The sequence below is a fragment of the Pongo abelii genome, chromosome 10, assembly GCF_028885655.2.
Source record: "Pongo abelii isolate AG06213 chromosome 10, NHGRI_mPonAbe1-v2.0_pri, whole genome shotgun sequence".
Taxonomy (NCBI): domain Eukaryota; kingdom Metazoa; phylum Chordata; class Mammalia; order Primates; family Hominidae; genus Pongo; species Pongo abelii.
Window position 1 is genome coordinate 43,852,112 of NC_071995.2, and position 22,522 is coordinate 43,874,633.

Below are 22,522 nucleotides of genomic sequence, written 5' to 3' on the forward strand. Positions count from 1 at the left end.
GTCCTGTGGGTTTGTTGTACAGATTATTTTGTCACCCAGGTATTAAACCATTAGTTATTTTTCCTGATCCTCTATCTCCTCCCACCTTCCACCCTGGAAGATTTTGAAAATATCTCTGACTATACCGCTAGAGATTATGATTTAATTGGTCTGAGGTAGGGCCCTAGCATAAGTATTTTTTAAAGCTGTCCTAAATTCATAAATTTCATAAAACTACCGCTATCATTTTGAAACTGGCTATGTGGAAACAAACTAGAGTTGAACAGGGATTTGCCAATTAATATCTTCTGATGCATATGGTCAAATATCATCTCTAGTTTCTATCTGTGGTAGAGAGCTGGGCTAACTGGGAGCTTGAATATGGAAAACAGGGCTGGGGCTGGGTTTAGTTAGGGGAAGTATAAATATAAGCACTGTTGAAGAGCTTATTGAAAAAACAGAAGTGGTGAAGGAACAGCTAGGAGGACTACAGAAACATAAAAGAAGAGAGGCTGGAATACGAACTGAGGTAAACAGACAAGACGAGAATCTGACATTCTATTGTTCATATGTTCTTCTACCTTCTTGTGAGTTTAGAAAAATTCACAGACACAGAACTGATGGGACAAAAGTAAAGAGCACTTACAACATTCATAGATATTGCCAAATTGCTCTCCAAAAAGGTTGCAACAGTTTACATTCTCACCAACTGCATACACAAATGCCTGTTTCTTACATCCTTACCAGAACTATAACAGCAACCATTTTGGTCTTTGCCAATATGAAAAAGAAAGAAAAAGGTATCATATAGATATTCTAATTTGCATGTATTGATTTACGAGTTAGAGTGTTAGATTGAACACATCTCAAGTGTTTATTGTATTTCTTTTCCTGGTGGCTCCTTTTTTATTTTCTACAGCTTATTTTTTTCCTTCTTAGTGACTTTTAGAAGCTCTTGATTTATTAAGGAGATTAGCCTTATGCTATGTAGCCAAGGGCTGCTTAGGGAAACTTTGAGAGCTTCTAGGTGCTTCTTTGTGAAGACAATTAGTCACTTTTAAACAAGAGAAAAGTCGAATGGCCCTTAAATTCTGAATAGCAGCCAAATTTTCTTGAAAAGGGGATTTTTTAAAAACGAGCCAATCAGGCAAGCACCACTCCAAAGGAAGGATGTGACAGTGTTTCTGTGGTTTAACATGAGTGCCCCAAGTCAGACATTTCTGCACCAAAAATTATTGAGTCAGGCAAATTTGCAGAGGTACCAGGACAGCTCCTGGGAAAATAATATTGTCTCCTACTCAATTTTTTCCCTTTTGGGTTTTGCTACTTTTCATACTTCACTTGCGGATTAAGATAATAGTGGAAGGAGCAAGAAACAGTCCTAAGAGCGCTACAGGGGAACTCACCATGAGGACATCAGGAGTAGAACCTGGAATCAGTATCAAGTTTCAACTCCCATGCGTTGGGGGAAAGTGAGAGGGTTGGTTTTAACAGTGTACAGTTGTAAACAAAAGTCCCTCCTTAGCCAGACATGGTGGAGGGTATGGATTGGGAGCGAGCTGGTGGCAAACAGAGGAGCCATTCCTTGCTTGGGCTCCTAAAGTGACAGCTACCATAGCACTGTGTGGACTGGGGTCAACCTTCCTCTGCTGCTTCAGCCCTCCTCGAGTTGTGGACCTGTGAAGACATGACTGCAGCAGCAGACACAGATGTAACAGATTGCACAGGGCCAGTGTTCAACAGGGACATCATGTGGCAGTGACAGAAGTGACTGAGGTGGGAAGGAAGCCTGCTGTGAACTGATTACATTCACCAGTTCTCTCTTTGCCTGGAGTTTGGAAGCAGACACCTCTGGGTTCTTGCACCATTTGGAAGTGGGAAGGAAAGAGGTGTTAGGCATCCTGGAAATTTGGCCAGGGGAATATTTTGAATAATTTGAACCTCAAACTGAAGAGGCAGGTCCCACCCATTGCAACACGTGAGTGGCAAATGTTAGTTTTGTATCCCATTTGGATTTTCAGATTTTTTTGCATGTTAGCACTATTGTGTGTCATACAGAGTTTTAAAATATTTACTGATCAATTACTTCCTCTGTGGCGCCTATGTTTTGTAAAAAGAAAGGTCTTCTGCACTCCAAGGTATTATCTGTATAAGATATAGATATACATATTGCAACAGAAAAATTGCGAAGGACTTTGAAATGGGCAAAACAGATTGTTAGGTGACCCTTCAGTGGAATACCACATGGTCCTTCAAGGTTATCGATAAGGATACCTAAGATATAATGGATAACTATTAGTTACTGAGGTAAATTAACTACAACCTTTTGGTCTTATTATCAAATAGGTTTCTGCTTCCTGAAACTTGCCTTAGTCTCTGCTATTAACTACAAGCCAAAATTTGGTTCTTCAGCAAAGAAAGACAGCCTCAGAGTCTCATGGAAGAAGACGGCGCCAAGTACTTTAAACAATCGAAGTCTATTCAAAGAATAGACTCTTGGGTACAAACCCTGAGCTGATGATATTTAGACAATTTTCAGTCTGTACCTGTGTAATGAGTATGAATTTACAGGAGTCTTTTCAATGCAGAAGCACATAGCTTTCTGAATGCAGAAATGCTAATCCAAAATTCAGCAAAACACAATTACGAAGGACAGAATGAGCTGATGAGGAAAATTTTTATTGTGGTTGTATTGATGTTGTTTTAAGGCTGTATTTGCTGGATATATAAGGAAGATATTTCTCTTTCTTCTTAGGCTATCTTCAGTCTACAACAATTCAGTAGACTCTGCTTTTGTAAAATGAAACTAAACATTTTTTTCCTGCTTCTCACTGAACTCTCCCCCACCCCGAGTTTAAACACTGTGACTGAGTTACCTTTTTGACAGCAATGTAGTTATTTGCATAGGTTCAACAAGAATCTTTTTCTTTCCCAGTACATAACTGGACAAAATTGAATGTCATCATGGCCTTACTTGGAAGATCATATGTGAGGGTGATGGTCATTTAACAGGTACGTCAAACAACTCCAAGGGACAAAGGTTAATTTTACTTCCGTAGCCAATGCTTACAAAACCCTGGCTTAGTACCAACCTTCTAGGGTTGTAACCTATGGTCTAGTACCTAAACTGGTCTTTAGGATCCTATTATGATGGGTGGTGACAAAGAGCACTTCCTGGCAGGCCATGAACCTTAGCAAATTTAAGGGAACTCAAGTAGAAAGGAATTCATCTAAATCTATAGATGGTATAGGTGAATACGGTGGAGTCTCTCAGGCTTGCTTTCCTAGCCCTGAGCTAGCAAATGATGGAGACTTTTTCCCCCTCAACCCATAGAGACTTTTAAAAGTGCAGTTCTATGGCTCCAGTAGCTGTTCAATAGTACATAGCTCTAGGTTTGCAAAGCAAACTCAAGGAAGCTTATGTGGTTAATTAACACTCTTGCCGCACCCATGCAAATAATCAGGCCAAGGCTAATGAGACCATTCTTTTTATGACCAAGAATAATCTTTGAGATTTTTATAGTCACAAAGGGGAAGTTGTTAGGGAAATTGGAAAGACTTTAAAAGAAGCAAAAAAGATTACTGGATGGGTGTACTTTCAACGAAATATTATATGCTGCTTCTGGGATATCCGATTCTATAAGAATTTTGCCTCGCACCCCCTTGTTTTTGGTTTTTGAGCTACTTTATAACCCTCTAAATTGTAGAAAACTGAGAGATGGAAATGATTATTGTCCAGACATACAAAATAATTCTGTCTGATTAAGATGCAATTAATTTCCCCATGTGGACAGGCCAGTTTTGCATCTATTAGCAAATTCATTTTAGAATTCCTGATTGCTTATATATGTATCTGTTCTTTGCGTTCTCCTTTGGACCAATTTTTAAACATATTACTTGTTCCTTAATTAATAAGCTAACTAAATTTTTTGACACATACTTTATTTAAGTCATGGTTTCATGCTTATAAAAATAGATATATTTACCCATGTGTTATTCAAAGTCTTTAATATATCTAAGTTCTCTTTAGGATAAGGGGTAATATAGAAATCTGGTTTCATTTTCTTCAAAAACTATGTATTTTTTCCTATCATTTATTAAGTAACCTTTATTTTTCCCCATTGGTTTGAAAGGCCACCTTTCTGGTATTATTTGGATCATTTATGCATTCACTAATATGATCTATTTCTTTATTTGTACCCAGTTCAATTCTGTTTTAAGTGCTATGGCTTTATAATACATTTGGATAATTTGGCAGATTATTTTGATGTTGTACTGACTCTCCCAATGAGCAGATTATTCTACTAACTTGGATTAGTCTAAAATGTAAACTAATAAAAGATTTTTAAAAATCGATATTCAAAAATTGGCCTAGTTATTTGGGCCTCATCCACCCTTTCCAAACTAGGCAGAACACAATTATAAATCTAGAAAGTAAGAAAACAGGACTTCTGAGTTGCAAAGTTATCATTAAGCCCCGTGATGGTTAATATTAGGTGTCAACTTGATTGGACTGAAGGATGCCTAGATAGCTGGTAAAGTATTGTTTCTGGGTGCATCTGCAAGGGGATTGCCAGAGGAGACTGACATTTGAGTCAGTGGACTGGGAGAGGAAGAGCCATCCTCAATGTGGGTGGGCACCATCCAATAAGCTGCCAGCACGGCTAGAACAAAGCAGGTGGAAGAAGATGGGCTAAGCTGGCTTGCTGAGTCTTCTGGCTTTCATCTTTCTCCCGTGCTGGATGCTTCCTTCTATTCCTCCTGCCCTTGGACATCAGACTCTAGGTTCTTCAGCTTTTGGACTCTGGGACTTACACTAGGGGTTTTTTGGGGGCTCTCTGGCCTTTGGCCACAGACTGAAGGCTGCACTGTCAGCTTACCTGCTTTTGAGGCTTTTGGACTCGGACTGAGCCACTACTGGCTTCTTTCTTCCCCAGTTTGCAGACGGCCTATTGTGAGACTTCGCCTTGTGATCGTGTGAGCCAACTCTCCCTAATAAACTCTCTTTCATATATACATATATCCTATTAGTTCTGTCCCTCTGGAGAGCCCTGACTAATACAAGCCCATAGTTCATTCCATGGGAAAGGGGGAGAATAACTCTTCCCTGACAATTCTGTGTAAAAAAGGATGGAATGGAACAGTATTAGCAAATACTCATGGAGGGAGAGTAGGAGGAAGAAGCCAGAAATATCAAAGACACTGCAGGACTGGTCCTTTCAATTTGGAACAAAATCTGCTCAGATTCTCAATAGTCTTTTAACTTTTACTACTGCTTGAGTTTGAAAGTGATAATTACTCACTCACACCCTTTGCCTTTGGGGTTTTGATCAATTAAGTAGGCATAGGAGGCATGTAAGGATAAAAATATCAGCTTTATTCCTAACGAATTTATATTGGAGAACATGACTTGGACTCCCATGCCCCAGGTTTCTACTTTGAGTTTTGCGTGTGTGCCACCGAGGTCCTGCAGAATGTACTGCTGTCACCTGGGCAGGCCAGAGGAGTTCATCAAGGGAGTCTTCATCCCCAGCCACACCGTAAAAGACCCAGGCTATTCCTGTGCTAGCCCTGTCTACAAGAAGAACTTGGATGTCAGACTTTGGCCATCTTGCTGGTCTGGTAAAGCCTTTCTAAGATGCTGGAGAGGAGCTGGTGATGGATAAAGAAAAGACAAGGCTGCACTAGCTTTGACCCAATAGTTACGAGAAATGGAAGTGTTGATAGAAGTTCTTCTTTTATAGGTGGCAGCAATGTGGGCAGAGGAAGACTCAACTCCTTCCAACAACACAGGGCAGAAATTAATACTTACAAAGGTAAACTTGAATTTAAAAAAATATTATGGCGAATCTACTCTGATTATGAAGAATGGAGAAATGTGGTATATGTTTCAGACCAGATAGATTTCTATCAGAAGTATTTTTTAAAATATTTACGTTAGGGTGCTTAAATATATAACCTTCTATGATCTAGAACACTGACAAATATGTACAACCCTTCTCCAGCAATCCTGAGTAGTGTATATAGTACACAACTGCCCCATTTTAGTATTGCATTGCAAAATAACAAACACAAAATTTTTAAATATTTTTAGTTCATATTTTTTAATGTTTAAAAACTATGTTAACAGAGCAGTTATAGAACAGAACTTCTTATATTTCTTTCTTTACACCACACCCTGAAAAAAAAAAAAACCCAGTTCTATTTGATTAACTATGAATAGCAAAGTTTTGTGACTTGTGACTCACTTAAATCACCCATCTGAAATTCATTTACAAGGTTTTTACATTACCAAAACAGTAGTGTGGTACATGTACTGGACTCAGATGAAGTCTAAAGTACACTGGACTCTAGAGAGTGGATTACATACCAATGACCAAGATTCAAGTGTTTGGAGAAAAAATTACCTTAGACAGTCTATGTTGGCGTCAACACTAAAATAAAAGGCAAACATGCAGGACTTTCAAAGCTTGATTAGATAATGGTTCTTTGTTTTCCTTCCTTCAAATTTGTGCTCATAATTAATATTCAGGTTCCCTCTCCCCGCTTTCATGGATCCCAAAGTTTGAGAAATGCAGCAATTCAATTGTGAAAAAAACATTCTTCTCCCCAGCTTCTGTTTTCATATGTACTGTGTAGTGGTATCAGTGTTAACAATGGAAGATCATTATGAAGAAACAATTTGTCGTTTGGGTATATCTGTTTCTATATGACAAGGATTTGTGTCTAAATATTCCTTATTTGTATCTCAGAGGACTATCTGTTAAATAATTGATCTTAATGCCAGCATAAGAAATCAATGGAACTATTTCTCAGACATTTCTTTCTCTAAATTAAGTAGGGTTTCAGGTTCCAAGTTTACATTCAGAGAACTATGTTACCTGGGAGAGAATGTAAATTTTTCTAATTCCCAAACAAAACCACTAATATCTAGGAAACATTTATTGTTTATATGCAGATCCTAGAGACTTCTATTTCAGTGTGGATCAACAACTTCAAAAATATACAGCCTCCTATTTATTTACAATAATATTTACATACAAATGAAGTATTTCCTGCAATAAGCCTCAGCTGCATAGATTCTTCCTTTAAAAATGTAAATTTGAGCCTGTACACAGATGGGCCCAGTTTCATAGCCCTTCCTTAGATAAAAGCCTAAAGAAGGAAAATGTCTGCACCTTGTGAACTTTACATATTTTCCAAGAACTTTCTCTTTGAGATTTAGTGATAGTTTTTAGTTTTTAGACACCCCACCTTCAGTTTGTACCCGAAAGCTTTATCTCGTTACAAATAATTCACTGTAATTTAGGGGAAGTATGTCCTGTTGCTAAAGGATTCTCAAACCTGCCATCCCCAAGGAAAATCATGTATTAGTATTGCTAAATGATGGTCTGTATCTTCTTTGTTTTGAAGGTGGCTAGATGTTTGCTGTAAACTTGAATGGGAGAATTATATTCTTAAAGTTTACACCCCCTCTATGCCTAAAGCCATTTAAATTGATAAACTGAGAGAGACTAATAGGTTTTGCTCTAAGGTATAAAATCCAATATCTGATTATATTCCTGACCTCCCCCCAACTCCAACTAAATGTGCCATAGTCCAACACTGTGCCCCACTGAATTGGAACTCAGTATTTCATTCTTTTGAGAGCAGTTTGTAGCTCCTTAAGCAGAGCAGACCTTTCAGTAGAGAATTTGCTTTAAAAGGAGGACAGGATTATCACCACACGATTAACACAAACACTGGAGAACTTCTGACACAAATTCAGTATTTCTTCTAAGTCTGCATTTACAAAAGGTCTTTTATTTTAATTTCTTTCACAACTGCCCCACCCCCACCAAAGCCTCACTTTCATTTCCTCACAGCTTTAAAAAATAAAATATCGTGCCTCAGCCCGAGGTAACACCAAGTGCAGGCAGGCTGTGTTTGGGAATTTGCACCTGCACTCACTGGTATTTTCAACGAGAGGGGGATGACCAGGTGGCAGCGCTGGATTCACTCACTGTCTTGCCATTGCAGAGACCCCTGCTGCCAGGCTCCTTTCCTCCCCTCCCTAAAGCCTGGCTCCTGTATCTTGCACCATGAGTCCTAGGAATCATCTGGTGGGGTAGGACTAATGGGAAGTAAAAGGGAGACTCATTGGCTTAGGGTGGTTCTCAAACTTGATGTACTTTAGAATCATTTGCTGAGTCCCTCCCTGACAGCTTCTGACTTCGCCAAGTCTGGGAGGGGGCTGAGAATCTGCATTCTAATAAGGTCCCCAATGATGCTGATGCTATTGGTCTAGGGGCCACACTTTGAGAACCACTGGATTAGAGGCATGAATCAAGCTCTAGAAAGCAGTCAGTTCCAGGGTAACAGTCTTAGATGCTCTCCGAAGCACTGAGGAATCTTACCACAACCCTGTGTCCCACCACAAGCCCTGTCACCATCACCCATCTGGGTGCTTTTCTCAACAGGGTCTGTAACTGTAAAAAAGGAAAGTGGGTGGAGAGCTTTTTTTTCCCCTTTTTTCTTGTTTCTAACCTCCCAGCTGATTCCTGGAGAGTTAAAACATGGTTACTAGCACTAAAAACATTAAAAGTGCTGTGCGCTGGCCTCAATGACTGGTGCATGGGAGAAGCTCTGCAGCAGTATCCTTTTCTGTGGTGGGCAGGGCAGGAGATGAACCATAGGAGCCAAAAGTCAGACAAACAGAAGGAGGCAGACCAAGCCTGAACCCTCCAGACAACAGCAGAGGTACCAGCTGAGGGATGTCCCTGGAGGTTTCTGACCCACGAGAGGCCCCCTCACCCTCCTTCACCCTCCTCCTACCAGCAAGCTCTCCGGCAGTCATGGACTTATTCCTTCCCATTTTTTGCTGGACACCATGTTTCAGGCCACTCTGGTCACCCGTAGCCTGGTGGCATCTCTACCCCTACTGTCCAGTAGGTGGGATGTGGCTGGGATGGACAGTCCAGATTCTACTAACAGGCAACTCTGAACAAACACCCTCCCTGGAAACAATATTATATTTGATGGTTAGATTCTTTAGCAAACCTATTACATTATTCGATTTCAGCTAACCTATGGGTTTGATCATCTTTTCCAGCTGCTCTAGGGGCCTAACCACCATGGATAACGTGGTCTCTAAAGGAAAATACATTCCATGTTGCAAACAACCAACTGACAACCTTTTGGAATATGATCTCCTTATACACTGGGGCTGCCTGTGCCTAAACAGAGTAGATTTCCCTCCTGTGCGTATTTCATCAGCCCCACTTCCAATAAGTAACATTAAGTAAATTAGGGATTGAGAGTATTCTGTATTACAATAACTAGAGAACAGTTCTAAATCCAAAGTGTGAAACTGGCACTGTTCACTAGAATAGAGATCCTACCTATCAAAGGAAAACGTGCTGCTCCCCATGCCTAGGGTATAATATTCTTTAATCTACTAATTTAGCAGAAAAACTTCCATAGCACTTGACTGTGCTGTTTAAGTTTGACCTAACATCTGTGATACATGTATTTTTGGCTACCAATTAACTATTCTGAATAAGAATAAGAGCAGTATACTTTACAGCTAATCCCACACAAAGGATGTAACTTATCAGTGATATTTGACAAATTATGGTAGGGTCTATTATATTCAGTCAACAACAAATTTAGATAAACACACAAAGGTTTTTAAAAATATGTGTGGTATCACACAGATCAACAACACTGTGCCTCCTCTAAATAAATCTATTTTAAATAAATATTCCTTGTATTGACACGTGAAACCCAGAGGCTCAAAAATATCACTACACATCCCAGTTAATGATAAGGTTCTAAATTGACTTTGTGAGTGTAAAATGAATTGCTATAAAGTAACAAGGAAAATAGAAAGTAGCATAATATAGCTTACAAACTAAATTATGTATTTTTAAAGGTAAGGTCATCCCACTACCTGGCTATTTCATTACTTGGTGCTCTAGACAAGCTCCCAAGAACCGACTGAATCTTGGCTTCTTCTGTTTCTGTCGTTGCTAATATGGAAAACATTGCTGAAAAGGACAGAGATGGCCATGGATATGGCTAGGTTAGGTATTCATATCCAAATATCTGAACTCTAACCTAATGTGGATATGATTCTGTAGCATTATATTAAAGGCTATGATGATGCAATGCAGGAAATAACCTTTCATTCTCCCCCCAAGAGGATCACGACAGGTGCTTCAATGCCTGCCTTACCTATGGGACATTAGTGTGATTCTCAGTGAGAGTGAAGGCCTTTGGGGATTTGAGTCAGGAAGGGAACATGGCTAAGTGCCTGGAAACTCTGCCAACAGTCTGCAGTTAGATTCTATTTATCTCTGGATAAGAAATCTGTGCTCAATGAACTTATGTGTTTGGAAAATTCAACCAGAATATAGAGGAAACATAAGTCCTGTTTCAAGAGACCAGCTCACGGAGCATGCACATTTCTCACCATAGGCAAGCTACGGACAATTCAATCACAGGGGATGGCCCAACTTAGGGGAATGCAGTTCTGGGTTTCCTTGCTATCCCTATTCCTTTTTCAGCTACAAACTCTCTTCTTTTTCATTCTCTTCAGTTTCCTCGTGCTCCCTTTAGGAGAGGGACTAGGGTAAGAGTACCAGGCAACTCTGTCCTCCTGCATGGACAGTTGAGATGGGCAGTAATGGCACAGTCCTTGGTTGGGGGAGAGAAGAGGAGACAGCACAGACACTGAGACCCCCTTGTCTTTCTCATCTGGGGGAAGGAAGGTACTCAGTGATTCTGTCAGAAGCTCTTCACAAAGACTATCTCTTAGGGTTTTTTTTTTTTTTTTTTTCACAAGACTAGATGGAGAATTAATGAAGAAGAAATATAAATGAGGCTTATTTAAGGTACAAAAATCTTGTATTTGTAATAACCTAGATTTATAGATATAAAACAAGTCTTTTAAAGACTTCCCTAAAGTACTCAATATAAAACAGGAGTTACTTATCCTAGATCATCCTTAGTTAGGTACACATGATTCTCTGTGCAACTAGCTGGTGGACATGAATAAAAGCTGCTGGGCGTATAATGTACTAAAACATTTTTCTCCCTTCAACAAGACAGGTGGGGTTGAAGGCCAAACGCATCAGAGGAGTATTTTCTTAGGCATTTTGGACAATCTTTTTGCAGTAGGTTCCATAGGTTTTCCCCAGCGAAAGTTGACTCAGACCAGAGTAACTCTGACACAAGTTGCCAAGAGGGAAACAATACTTCATTTGCTAGATTACCCAAATGTGTAGCTTCATTTAATTACCAAGGTAAGAATCATCCCCAACCACTTTTCAGCTGAGAACACTTGCCAGAGAATGTCTCTGGATGGGAATAGATGTGGTACCAGCTAGGCCACTGGACTACCCGAGCTCAGCCGCCAGGAAATCAGAGCCACCTCAAATATTGGGCATACTCTGATTCAGCAGTGGCAGTGCCCTATAATTTTCAGATGATTATCTCTGTGTGCTATGTTAACCAAAATAGGCAAATTATTTACGAAACCATTTTTTTCTGTAAAGCAAAATAAATATATACAATTCAAGATTCTTTTCTCTTCTAAAAAGGTACAGATAGTGTGAGCTGAACATCAGTAGGAAAATTATTTCAGAATCTGGATGTATAATAAATAAACATGATTGCATATCATGTTTTCAAAGTTCTAAGAGACCGGGAAGCCACAAAACACAGAGTTAGATGGGTACAAAATGACTGTGAAAAGTACTGGGAAATATGATTGTATGAAATTTGGAAAAAAAAAAAAATTCACGATCCCTAAATTGATCTCAAATCTTGGAGGGACATGAAGCATTATAGAACCATGTCTCTGTTTTGCAACCAAAGAGTTATTCCATTTTAAGTATCCTGTACATTTCTGTTTGCTTCTGTAAACTTGCAAAAGAAGTGGTGAGAGATTGCTGATGGGTGGGGACTTGACTGAGCAGACAACAGGGATGTTTCTTTTTCTCGGCGGGTCTCAGTGGCCTTCGTCACTACTCGATGAGCAGGCCCAGTCATAGATGACCAAGGGAATGCTGACCAAGGAGAACAACACCCCCAGGCCCAAGAAAAGGGCAGCCTGGAGCAAGAGAAAGGCAAGGGTTATTTTCAGTGCAGCAAAAATTTTCCACATGTACCTGGGGAAAAAAAATAGAACGGTTTTTCCTCTCCCTTTGTGTCCTCTCGTATTCAGAGTTTGTCACAACCATGGCTGAACTGTGAGAATCTTTCTAAAATTTTATGAATCTGATTCTGCAAGGATGGGAAAATAGGAAAAAAAAAAAACAAAAAACAAGCTAAGCAGAGTAGTCCTCTATGTCCCATTCTTTGACTTCATGGTCACCTCAAGTGTATGTATCCATTCTACAAATAACTGGGTATCCTTATGGCTTCTCTCAAACTAAGATTACAACCAAGGGGGAAAAAAAGGCCTTAGAAAATATCCAGGTCATTTTGTTATTCATTACCTACCAACCTAGCTTATCACTGGCAAGCAAACATTTCTGTTTGAAAAAGTGGAAAAAAAAATACAAAAGCAAAATAGATTTGATTAAGTGAAATAGGAAACCGGTGTCAAAACCTGAGTTACCTGAAGGGCTGATGAAGGCCATAAGTGGACAGATGATGATATGGTTTGGCTGTGTCCCTACCCAAATCTCATCTTGAATTTTAGCTCATAATTCCCACATGTCATGGGAGTTGCCTGGTAGGAGGTAATTGAATCCTTGGGGTGGGTCTTTCCCATGCTGTGCTCATGGTAGTGAATAAATCTCATGAGATCTGATGGTTTTATAAAGGGGAGTTCCCCTGCACATGCTCTCTGCCTGCCACCATGTAAGATGTGACTTTGCTCCTTGTTTGCCTTCTGCTATGATTGTGAGGCTTCCCCAGTCATGTGGAATTGTGAGTCAATTAAACCTCTTTCCTTTATAAATTACCCTGTCTCAGGTATTTTTTTTAATTATTATTATACTTTAAGTTCTAGGGTACATGTGCACAATGTGCAGGTTTGTTACATAGGTATACATGTGCCATGTTGGTTTGCTGCACCCATCAACTTGCAATTTATATTAGGTATTTCTCCTAATGCTATCCCTCCCTGGGCCCCCCACCCCACGACAGGCCCTGGTGTGTGATGTTCTCTGTCCTGTGTCCATGTGTTCTCATTGTTCAACTCCCACCTATGAGTGAAAACATGCAGTGTTTGGTTTTCTGTCCTTGTGATAGTTTGCTTAGAATGATGGTTTCTAGCTTCATCCATGTCCCTGCAAAGGACATGAACTCATCCTTTTTTTATGGCTGCATACGATTCCACGGTGTACATGTGCCACATTTTCTTAATCCAGTCTATCATCGATGGACATCTGGGGTTCCAAGTCTTTGCTATTGTGAATAGTGCCGCAATAAACATACATGTGCATGTGTCTTTATAGTAGCATGATTTATAATCCTTTGGGTATATACCCAGTAATGGGATTGCTGGGTCAAATGGTATTTCTAGTTCTGGATCCTTAAGGAATCACCACACTGTCTTCCACAATGGTTGAACTAATTTACACTCCCACCAACAGTGTAAAAGTGTTCCTATTTCTCCACATCCTCTCCAGCATCTGTTGTCTCCTGACTTTTTAATGATTGCCATTCTAACTGGTGCGAGATGGTAACTCACTGTGGTTTTGATTTGCATTTCTCTGATGACCAGTGATGATGAGCATTTTTTCATGTGTCTGTTGACTGCATAAATGTCTTCTTTTGAGAAGTGTCTGTTCATATCCTTCGCCCACTTTTTGATGGGTTTTTTTTTTTCTTGTAAATTTGTTTGAGTTCTTTGTAGATTCTGGATATTAGCCCTTTGTCAGATGGGTAGACTGCAAAGATTTTCTCCCATTGTGTAGGTTGCCTGTTCACTCTGATAGTAGTTTCTTTTGCTGTGCAGAAGCTCTTTAGCTGAATGAGATCCCATTTGTCTATTTTGGCTTTTGTTGCCATGCTTTTTGTGTTTTAATCATGAAGTCTTTGCTCATGCCTATGTCCTGAATGGTATTGCCTAGGTTTTCTTCTAGGGTTGTTATGGTGTTAGGTCTTACCTTTAAGTCTTTAACCCATCTTGAGTTAATTTTTGTATATGGTGTAAGGAAGGGATCCAGTTTTCTACATATGGCTAGCTTTCTACATATGGCTAGCCAGTTTTCTCAGCACCATTTATTAAATAGGGAATCCTGTCCCCATTTCTTGTTTTTGTCAGGTTTGTCAAAGATCAGATGGTTATAGATGTGTGGTGTTAATTCTGAGGCCTCTGTTCTGTTCCATTGGTCCATATTATCTGTTTTGGTACCAGTACCATGCTGTTTTCGTTACTGTAGCCTTGTAGTACAGTTTGAAGTCGGGTAGCATGATGCCTCCAGCTTGTTCTTTTTGCATAGGATTGTCTTGACTATGCGAGCTCTTTTTTGGTTCCATATGAACTTTAAAGTAGTTTTTTCCAATTATGTGAAGAAAGTCAGTGGTAGCTTGATGGGGATAGCATTGAATCTATAAATTACCTTGGGCAGTATGGCCATTTTCACGATATTAATTCTTCCTATCCATGAGCATGGAATGTTCTTCCATTTGTTTGTGTCCTCTTTTACTTCGTTGAGCAGTGGTTTGTAGTTCTCCTTGAAGAGGTCCTTCACATCCCTTGTAAGTCGGCTTCCTAGGTATTTTATTCTCTTTAGAGTAAATGTGAATGGGATTTCACTCATGATCAGTTGTTTGTCTATTATTGGTGTATAGGAACGGTTGTGATTTTTGCACATTGATTTTGTATCTAAGACTTTGCTGAAATTCCTTATCAGCTTAAGGAGATTTTGGGCTGAGACAATGGGGTTTTCTAAATATACAATCAGGTCATCTGCAAACAGAGACAATTTCACTTCCTCTTCTCCTAATTGAATACCCTTTTTATTCTTTCTTGTGCCTGATTGCCCTAGCCAGAACTTCCAACACTATGTTGAATAGGAGTGGTGAAAGAGGGCATCCTTGTCTTGTGCCAGTTTTCAAAGGGAATGCTTTCAGTTTTTGCCCATTCAGTATGATATTGGCTGTGGGTTTGTCATAAATAGCTCTTTATTATTTTGAGATATGTTCCATCAATACCTAGTTTATTGAGAGTTTTTAGCATGAAGCACTGTTGAATTTTGTCAAAGGCCTTTTCTGCATCTATTGAGATAATCATGTGGTTTTTGTCATTGGTTCTGTTTATGTGATGGATTACATTTGTTGATTTGCATATGTTGAACCAGCCTTGAATCCCAGGGATGAAGCTGACTTGATCATGGTGGATAAGCTTTTTGATGTGCTGCTGGATTTGGTTTGCCAGTATTTTACTGAGGATTTTCCAATCAATGTTCCTCAGGGATATTGGCCTAAAATTCTCTTTTTTGTTGTGTCTCTACCAGGCTTTGATAACAGGATGATGCTAGCCTCATAAAATGAGGTAGGGAGGATTCCCTCTTTTCTACTGATTGAAATAGTTACAGGAAGAATGGTACCAGCTCCTCTTTGTACCTCTGGTAGAATTTGGCTGTGATTCCTTCTGGTCCTGCACTTTTTTTGGTTGGTAGGCTATTATTTATTGCCTCAATTTCAGAACCTGATATTGATCTATTCAGAGATTCAACTTCTTCCTGGTTTAGTCTTGGGAGGGTTTATGTGCCCAGGAATTTATATATTTCTTCTAGATTTTCTAGTTTATTTGCATAGAGGTGTTTATAGTATTATCTGATGCAGTTTGTATTTCTGTGGGATCGGTGGTGATATCCCCTTTATCATTTTTTATTGCATCTATTTGATTCTTCTCTCTTTTCTTCTTTACTTGTCTTGCTAGTGGTCTATCAATTTTGTTGATCTTTTCAAAAAACCAGCTCCAGGATTCATTGATTTTTTGAAGGGTTTTTTGTGTCTCTATCTCCTTCAATTCCGCTCTGATCTTAGTTATCTCTTACCTTCTGCTAGCTTTTGAATTTGTTTGCTCTTGCTTCTCTAGTTCTTTTAATTGTGATGTAAGGGTGTCGATTTTAGATCTTCCTTGCTTTCTCTTGAAGGCATTTAGTGCTATAAATTTTCCTGTACACACTGCTTTAAATGTGTCCCAGAGATTCTGGTACTTTATGTCTTGGTTCTCATTGGTTTCAAAGAACATCTTTATTTGTGCCTTCATTTTGTTATTTACCCAGTAGTTATTCAGGAGCAGGTTGTTCAGTTTCCATGTAGTTGTGTGGTTTTGAGTGAGTTTCGTAATCCTGAGTTCTAATTTGATTGCACTGTGTCTGAGAGACAGTTTGTTGTGATTTCTGTTCTTTTACATTTGCGAAGGAGTGTTTTACTACCAATTATGTGGCCTATTTTAGAATAAGTGCAATGTGGTGCTAAGAAGAATGCATATTGTCTTGATTTGGGGTGAAGAGTTCTGTAGATATCTATGAGGTCCGCTTGGTGCAGAGCCGAGTACAAGTGCTGGATATCCTCGATAACCTTCTGTCTCGTTGATCTGTCTAATATTGACAGTGGGGTGTTAAAGTCTCCCATTATTATTGTGTGGGAGTCTAAGTCTCTTTGTAGGTCTCTAAGGACTTGCTTTATGGATCTGGGTGCTCCTGTATTGAGTGCATATATATTTAGAATAGTTAGGTCTTCTTGGTGAATTGATCCTTTTACCACTATGTAGTGATCCTCTTTATCTCTTTTGATCTTTGTTGGTTTAAAGTCTGGTTTATCAGAGACTAGGATGGCAAGTCCTGCTTTTTTTTTTTTTTTTTGCTTTCCATTTGCTTGGTAGATCTTCCTCCATCCTTTTATTTTGAGCCTATGTGCATCTTTGCACATGAGATGGGTCTCTTCAATACAGCACACTGATGGTTCTTGACTCTTTATCAAATTTGCCTTTCTCTGTCTTTTAATTGGGGCATTTAGTCCATTTACATTTGAAGTTAATATTGTTATGTTTGAATTTGATCCTGTCATTATGACGTTAGCTGGTTATTTTGCTCGTTAATTGATGCAGTTTTTTCATAGCGTCACTGGTCTTTACCATTTGGCATGTTTTTGCAGTGGCTGGTACTGGTTGGTCCTTTCCATGTTTAGTGCTTCCTTCAGGAGCTTTTGTAAGGCAGGCCTGGTGGTGACAAAATCTCTCAGCATTTGCTTGTCTGTATTTTATTTCTCCTTCACTTATGAAGCTTAGTTTGGCTGGATAGGAGATTCTGGGTTGAAAATTCTTTTCTTTCATAATGTTGAATATTGGCCCCCACTCCCTTCTGGCTTGTAGGGTTTCTGCAGAGAGATCGGCTGTTAGTCTGATGGGCTTCCCTTTGTGGGTAACCCAACCTCTCTCTCTGGCTGCCCTTAACATTTTTTCCTTCATTTCAACCTTGGTGAATCTGACAATTATGTGTCTTGGGGTTGCTCCTCTTGAGGAGTATTCTTTGTGGTGTTCTCTGTATTTCCTTAATTTGAATGTTGCCTGCCTTGCTAGATTGGGGAAGTTCTCCTCGATAGTATCCTGAAGAGTGTTTTCTAACTTGGATCCATTCTCCCCGTCACTTTCAGGAACACCAATCAAACGTATATTTGGTCTTTTCACATAGTCCCATATTTCTTGGAGGCTTTGTTTGTTTTCTTTTCACTCTTTTTTCTGTATTCTTGTCTTCTCACTTTATTTCATTAATTTGGTCTTTAATCACTGATATCCTTTTTTCCACTTGATCGAATCGGCTATTGAAGCTTGTGCATGAGTCTCGAAGTTCTTGTGCCGTGGTTTTCAGCTTCATCAGGTCATTTGAGGTCTTCTCTACACTGGTTATTCTAGTTAGCCATTCATCTAACCTTTTTTTCATGGTTTTTAGCCTCTTTGCGATGGGTTAGAACATGCTCCTTTAGCCCAGAGAAGTTTGTTATTACCAACCTTCTGAAGCCTACTTCTGTCAACTTGTCAAACTCATTCTCCGTCTAGTTTTGCTCCCTTGCTGGCGAGGAGCTGTGATCCTTTGGAGGAGCAGAGGTGCTTGTTTTTTGGAATTTTCAGCTTTTCTGCTCTGGTTTCTCTCCCCATCTTTGTGATTTTATCTACCTTTGGTCTTTGATGTTGGTGACCTATAGATGGGGATTTGGTGTGGAGGTCCTTTTTGTTGATGTTGATGCTATTGCTTTCTCTTTGTTAGTTTTCCTTCCCACAGTCAGACCCCTCAGCTGCAGGTTTGTTGGAGTTTGCTGGAGGTCCACTTCAGAATCTGTCTGCCTGGGTATCACCAGCGAAGGCTGCAGAACAGCAAATATTGCTGCCTGATCCTTCCTCTGGAAGCTTCGTCCCAGAGGGGCACCCGCGTGTTTGAGATATCTCTCGGCCCCTGATGGGAGGTGTTTCCCAGTCCAGCTACATGAGGGTCAGGGACCTGCTTGAGGAGGCAGTCTGTCTGTTCTTGGAGCTCGAATGCCATGTCGAGAGAACCATTGATCTCTTCAGAGCCGTCAGACAGGGACGTTTAAGTCTGCAAAAGCTGTCTGCTGCCTTTTTTTCTGCTACGCCCTGCCTCCAGAGGTGGAATCTATAGAGGCAGTAGGCCTTGCTGAGCAGCGGTGAGCTCTGCCCAGCTCATGCTTCCGGGCCTCTTTGTTTACACTGTGAGCTACTCAAGCCTCAGCAATGTTGGATGCCTCTCCCTGCATCAAGCTGCAGTGTTGCAGGTCGATCTTAGACTGTTGCACTAGCAGTGAGCAAGGCTCTGTTGGCATGGGACCCACTGAGCCAGGCACAGGAGGGTATTACCTGGTCTGCCAGTTGCTAAGACTGTGGGAAAAGTGCAGCATTTGGTCAGGAGTGTACCGTTTCTCCAGTTACAGTCTGTCACGGCTTCCCTTGGCTGGGAAAGGTAAATCTCCTGACCCCTTGCGCTTCCTGGGTGAGGTGACGCCCCACCCTGCTTCAGCTCGCCTTCCATGGGCTGCACCCATTGTCCAACCAGTCCCAATGAGAGGAACCAGGCACCTCAGTTGGAAATGCAGAAATCACCCGTCTTCTACATCGATCTTGCTGGGAGCTGCAGACCACAGCTGTTCCTATTTGGCTATCTTGGAAGCAAACTCAGGTATTTCTTTATTAGCAGTGTGAGAACAGACTAATACAGATTACTAAATCCAGAATCCAGAGAACACAAGATTATAAGTTCCTTGTGCTTGAGCATGTTCAGTGAGAGTGCTGCAGGGAGAAGGATGATGCATTCTGAGAGCCAGCAGGGCTGGACTGGAAACTGGAGGAAGAGAAAGAGCTAAGGAAGGAGAGGAGCAAATTGGGGGTTGACATGGCTGCACATGGCATACCATCCCGGGTCCAGTCTAACACCCAGTGGTCCTTACACAGATGGAGCCCTTGTCTAATGCCATTTGGCAGACCCTACTACTAGTTTCATTATAGGACCAGGGTTGGAGAGGCTCCGAATTCATGGGCAGCAGGCCTCCACCATTTTCAGATTTAATCTGAATATATTGTCCTGTTGTGCCACAGTGACTGCTTCTTCCTCTCTGTCCTCATTAAGCCCCTACAGATAAGGCTTGAAAGGATTTGGGAATTAAGTCTTCAGGGGTGATCATGTTGGGGAACTGGATGCTCTACTAGCATCAGTGCTTCTTTTCCTAAATGCACAGGGATGACCCTCCTGCCTACACCTCTCATCTGGATCTGTTAACTCAGGTAACAGGTACAATTGCAGTGCTTACACTAGCTGGGAGGGCAGCTGAGAAGCCTTCTCCAAGACCAAGCAAAATGGAGCTCCAGAAGGGACGCAGGTAGCAGCCACTTCACCCCTGCTTCCCTCACTGTCTCCAAGTGCACCACCTTCAAGATGCCCTTGAACTTCACCAGACCTGGAAACAAGAATCCCAATATAGAAAGGTAGTTTTTGAATCCAGGTCTGTTGTTCTAAAGCATATCTGTCAAATAATAAAAAAGACTATTTAAGCTAACTCAGACATTTTAATTAAGGCATTGCATGTTCCCTGGGCTGTAGGGAAGAGTTACATGACTAGAAATCATATGGAAACAGTGGACTGCATAACATCTGTGAGTCCCTCGTCACTTCCTCTCTTGCTGAAGACTAGACACTGTCCTATAGAGACACAGGAGGATGAATGTCCATTCTTCTGACTGGCCATGCCCTGGATCAGAACAAAAGCTGAGGCACAATAACAGTAAAACCAGAGGGCCGGGTGCGGTGGCTCATGCCTGTAATCCCAGCACTGTGGGAGGCCGAGGCGGGCGGCTCTTGAGGTCAGGAGATCCAGACCATCCTGGCTAACATGGTGAAACCCCATCTCTACTAAAAATACAAAAAATAAAAATAAAAAAGAAAAAAATTAGCCAGGCATGGTGGTGGGCGCCTGTAGTCCCAGCCACTCTCTGAGGCAGAAGAATGGCATGAACCCGGGAGGCAGAGCTTACAGTGAGCTGAGATTGGGCCACTGCACTCCAGCCTGGGCGACAGAGTGAGACTCCATCTCAAAAAAAAGAGTAAAACCAGAAAAGATATTTAGAGGGATGGGAGAAGATTCTGATATGATATTTTAAATATCTCCCAAGCAGCAAAGCTACAGGGCTTCTGCCTCCTTTCAAGGCAACTGAAAGTAGTCTTGATAGAGAGGTGGACTATTTATTTTGTAAATTTAAATGGAAAACTAATCAGAAAAGTTAGAGTGGCTGGCAAGAGACATACCCAAATTCTTTGAGTTCCTTTATCTCCATCCTGGTCTGTGATTTTTAAATAAAGAGATGAAGGAAGAATGAAAATAAGCATGTTAGCAGATGTAACTCCTGTAAAATAAGAAAAAAGAGAAAGTTTAGCATTGCTATTGTGAAAATTTCCCTCCAAACAGCTACTGTAGAATGACAAGCAGAAAGTCATGAAGCCATACCTACGACTCCAAAAATATCCTTCATGGAGGGTATGAAGATCACCAACAAGTTGATAACAACCAAGAGTATGCAGGTAACCACGGTATGACGACATAAATTAAACTTTGTTTTCTTAGCCAGTTCAAATAAAGATGAACGAACCTGCAAGAAAAGAAAACAAAGATTCTGTAAGTGCCTACAGCATGCCAACATTGACATTTCTCCGCAGAGTAACTGATTTATTGGTGCACACGAATTCATGAAATGTTTTGTAATGCCTAGTGAATTTATAGATAGCTTAACAGTTTTGGAAGTATGGGGGCTTGACTTAAGAGGGAAGTATTTTTATTTATGAGTTTTCTTGTTGGGGGGTGTAATTTCTGTCTTTGGTTTATCTAAGACTTGAGTGTTCATTTCTGTTCTTTTTATATTCTCTCTTCATGTCTACTGAGATTTGAACATTTTATTGTCATTTCTTTGTAAAGAACAGGGTCAGATTAATTAGAATGGAGATTCACTGCATCAGAGGCTCCCTGACACACTGAATGCCACTTGCTTTTCAAAGAGCCTGAACCGAGTCTTGGGATCTTTCCCAGATGCAGATTCAATAACCCAGGAAAGTTACCTGGGGCAGGCTTTCTCTGCAACGGGCTCCTGCAGGCAGAAGGAAAGCCGAGACCTCAGCTTTTCTCATATTGCACAGAGGCCCTTACTCACCGTGAAAAATAACACCGGCACTGTGAGGATCACAGCAACAATGACAGCCAGCCGCACTGTCAGGATGAGAATGTCATCTTTACTCTGATATTTGTGAAGGAGGTCTGACTGCACGTTGTCTAAAATGAGGGAAAAGCAAGAGGGTTTTAAAAGGAGACAAAGTATACAGCTGAATGACAGTTTTTCTGAACAACAAAGAATTTGTAAACTAAAGGGCAAGAAAAGCAATGTTTTGAAATGTCTATTAAAACAATTAAGTTGGAAAGAAAAATCTCTATGTAAGACATGCTCCACTGTGCATATGTGACGTGGCAAAGGAATTTAAAGTAATCACTAGAAGAAGCTACATGGAGTGGGAATGCTTAATTTAGACTAAATTAAACCTAGGAGTACACTGGGCTTGAAAATGAAACATACAGTTGAAACATGAAGCTGCTCTTAATCTAGACTTTCCCTCCACTCTTCAAAACTAAACACTTAAAAATAGCTAAGCCTTTTTTATTTAATCCAAGAGTAATAAAAGTGTTTGGTGTTCTATTCTATGTGAAAAATAATGCATTTACAAAGAAAAATTATAGCTTCAACAAGACAATAGTGAGACTTCAACTAACATTAAGTTCTCCGCCTCTCTCTCCCTGTACCCACTCCAGCCCTGCAACTCTGTATGCACCTTAGCAACACCATTTTTATGTAAAAATTAAATATGGTATTTATGAATTCATTAGACAATGCTATTCTCTATTGCTAGTGAAAACGATAATAATATCTGTATAATCAGAGTAGCCTTTTTCTCCAGGCTGAATTAATAATTTTTCAATGTGTTTAATTTTGAGACATTTGTGTTTATGAAAAAAAGTCCCAAAGAATTATTATTTAGTAGAGAAGATT

At 40.3% G+C, this 22,522-nt stretch overlaps 1 protein-coding gene and 1 long non-coding RNA gene across 16 annotated transcripts in view; one reads left to right on the forward strand and one right to left on the reverse strand.

The window, feature by feature from the left end:
• The first annotated feature begins 430 nt into the window (after positions 1-430).
• LOC129049114 (uncharacterized) lies at positions 431-5,826 on the forward strand. Its single transcript, XR_008511915.1, has 3 exons — positions 431-508; positions 2,915-2,991; positions 5,724-5,826. It is a non-coding gene; the product is annotated as an uncharacterized LOC129049114 (long non-coding RNA).
• Positions 5,827-6,056: 230 nt separating this feature from the next.
• SLC38A1 (solute carrier family 38 member 1) overlaps positions 6,057-22,522 on the reverse strand; it is an 85,422-nt gene continuing 68,956 nt past the window's right edge. For 11 of the 15 annotated variants that reach the window (XM_024256287.3, XM_054526523.2, XM_024256290.3 and 8 more), the window contains 4 exons: positions 21,635-21,753; positions 20,938-21,079; positions 20,739-20,836; positions 6,057-12,073 (listed from right to left, as the gene is read on the reverse strand). In XM_024256287.3, the coding sequence (XP_024112055.1) occupies positions 11,972-12,073; positions 20,739-20,836; positions 20,938-21,079; positions 21,635-21,753 (461 nt within the window). In that variant the 3' untranslated portion in view covers positions 6,057-11,971. 15 annotated transcript variants of the gene reach the window in all.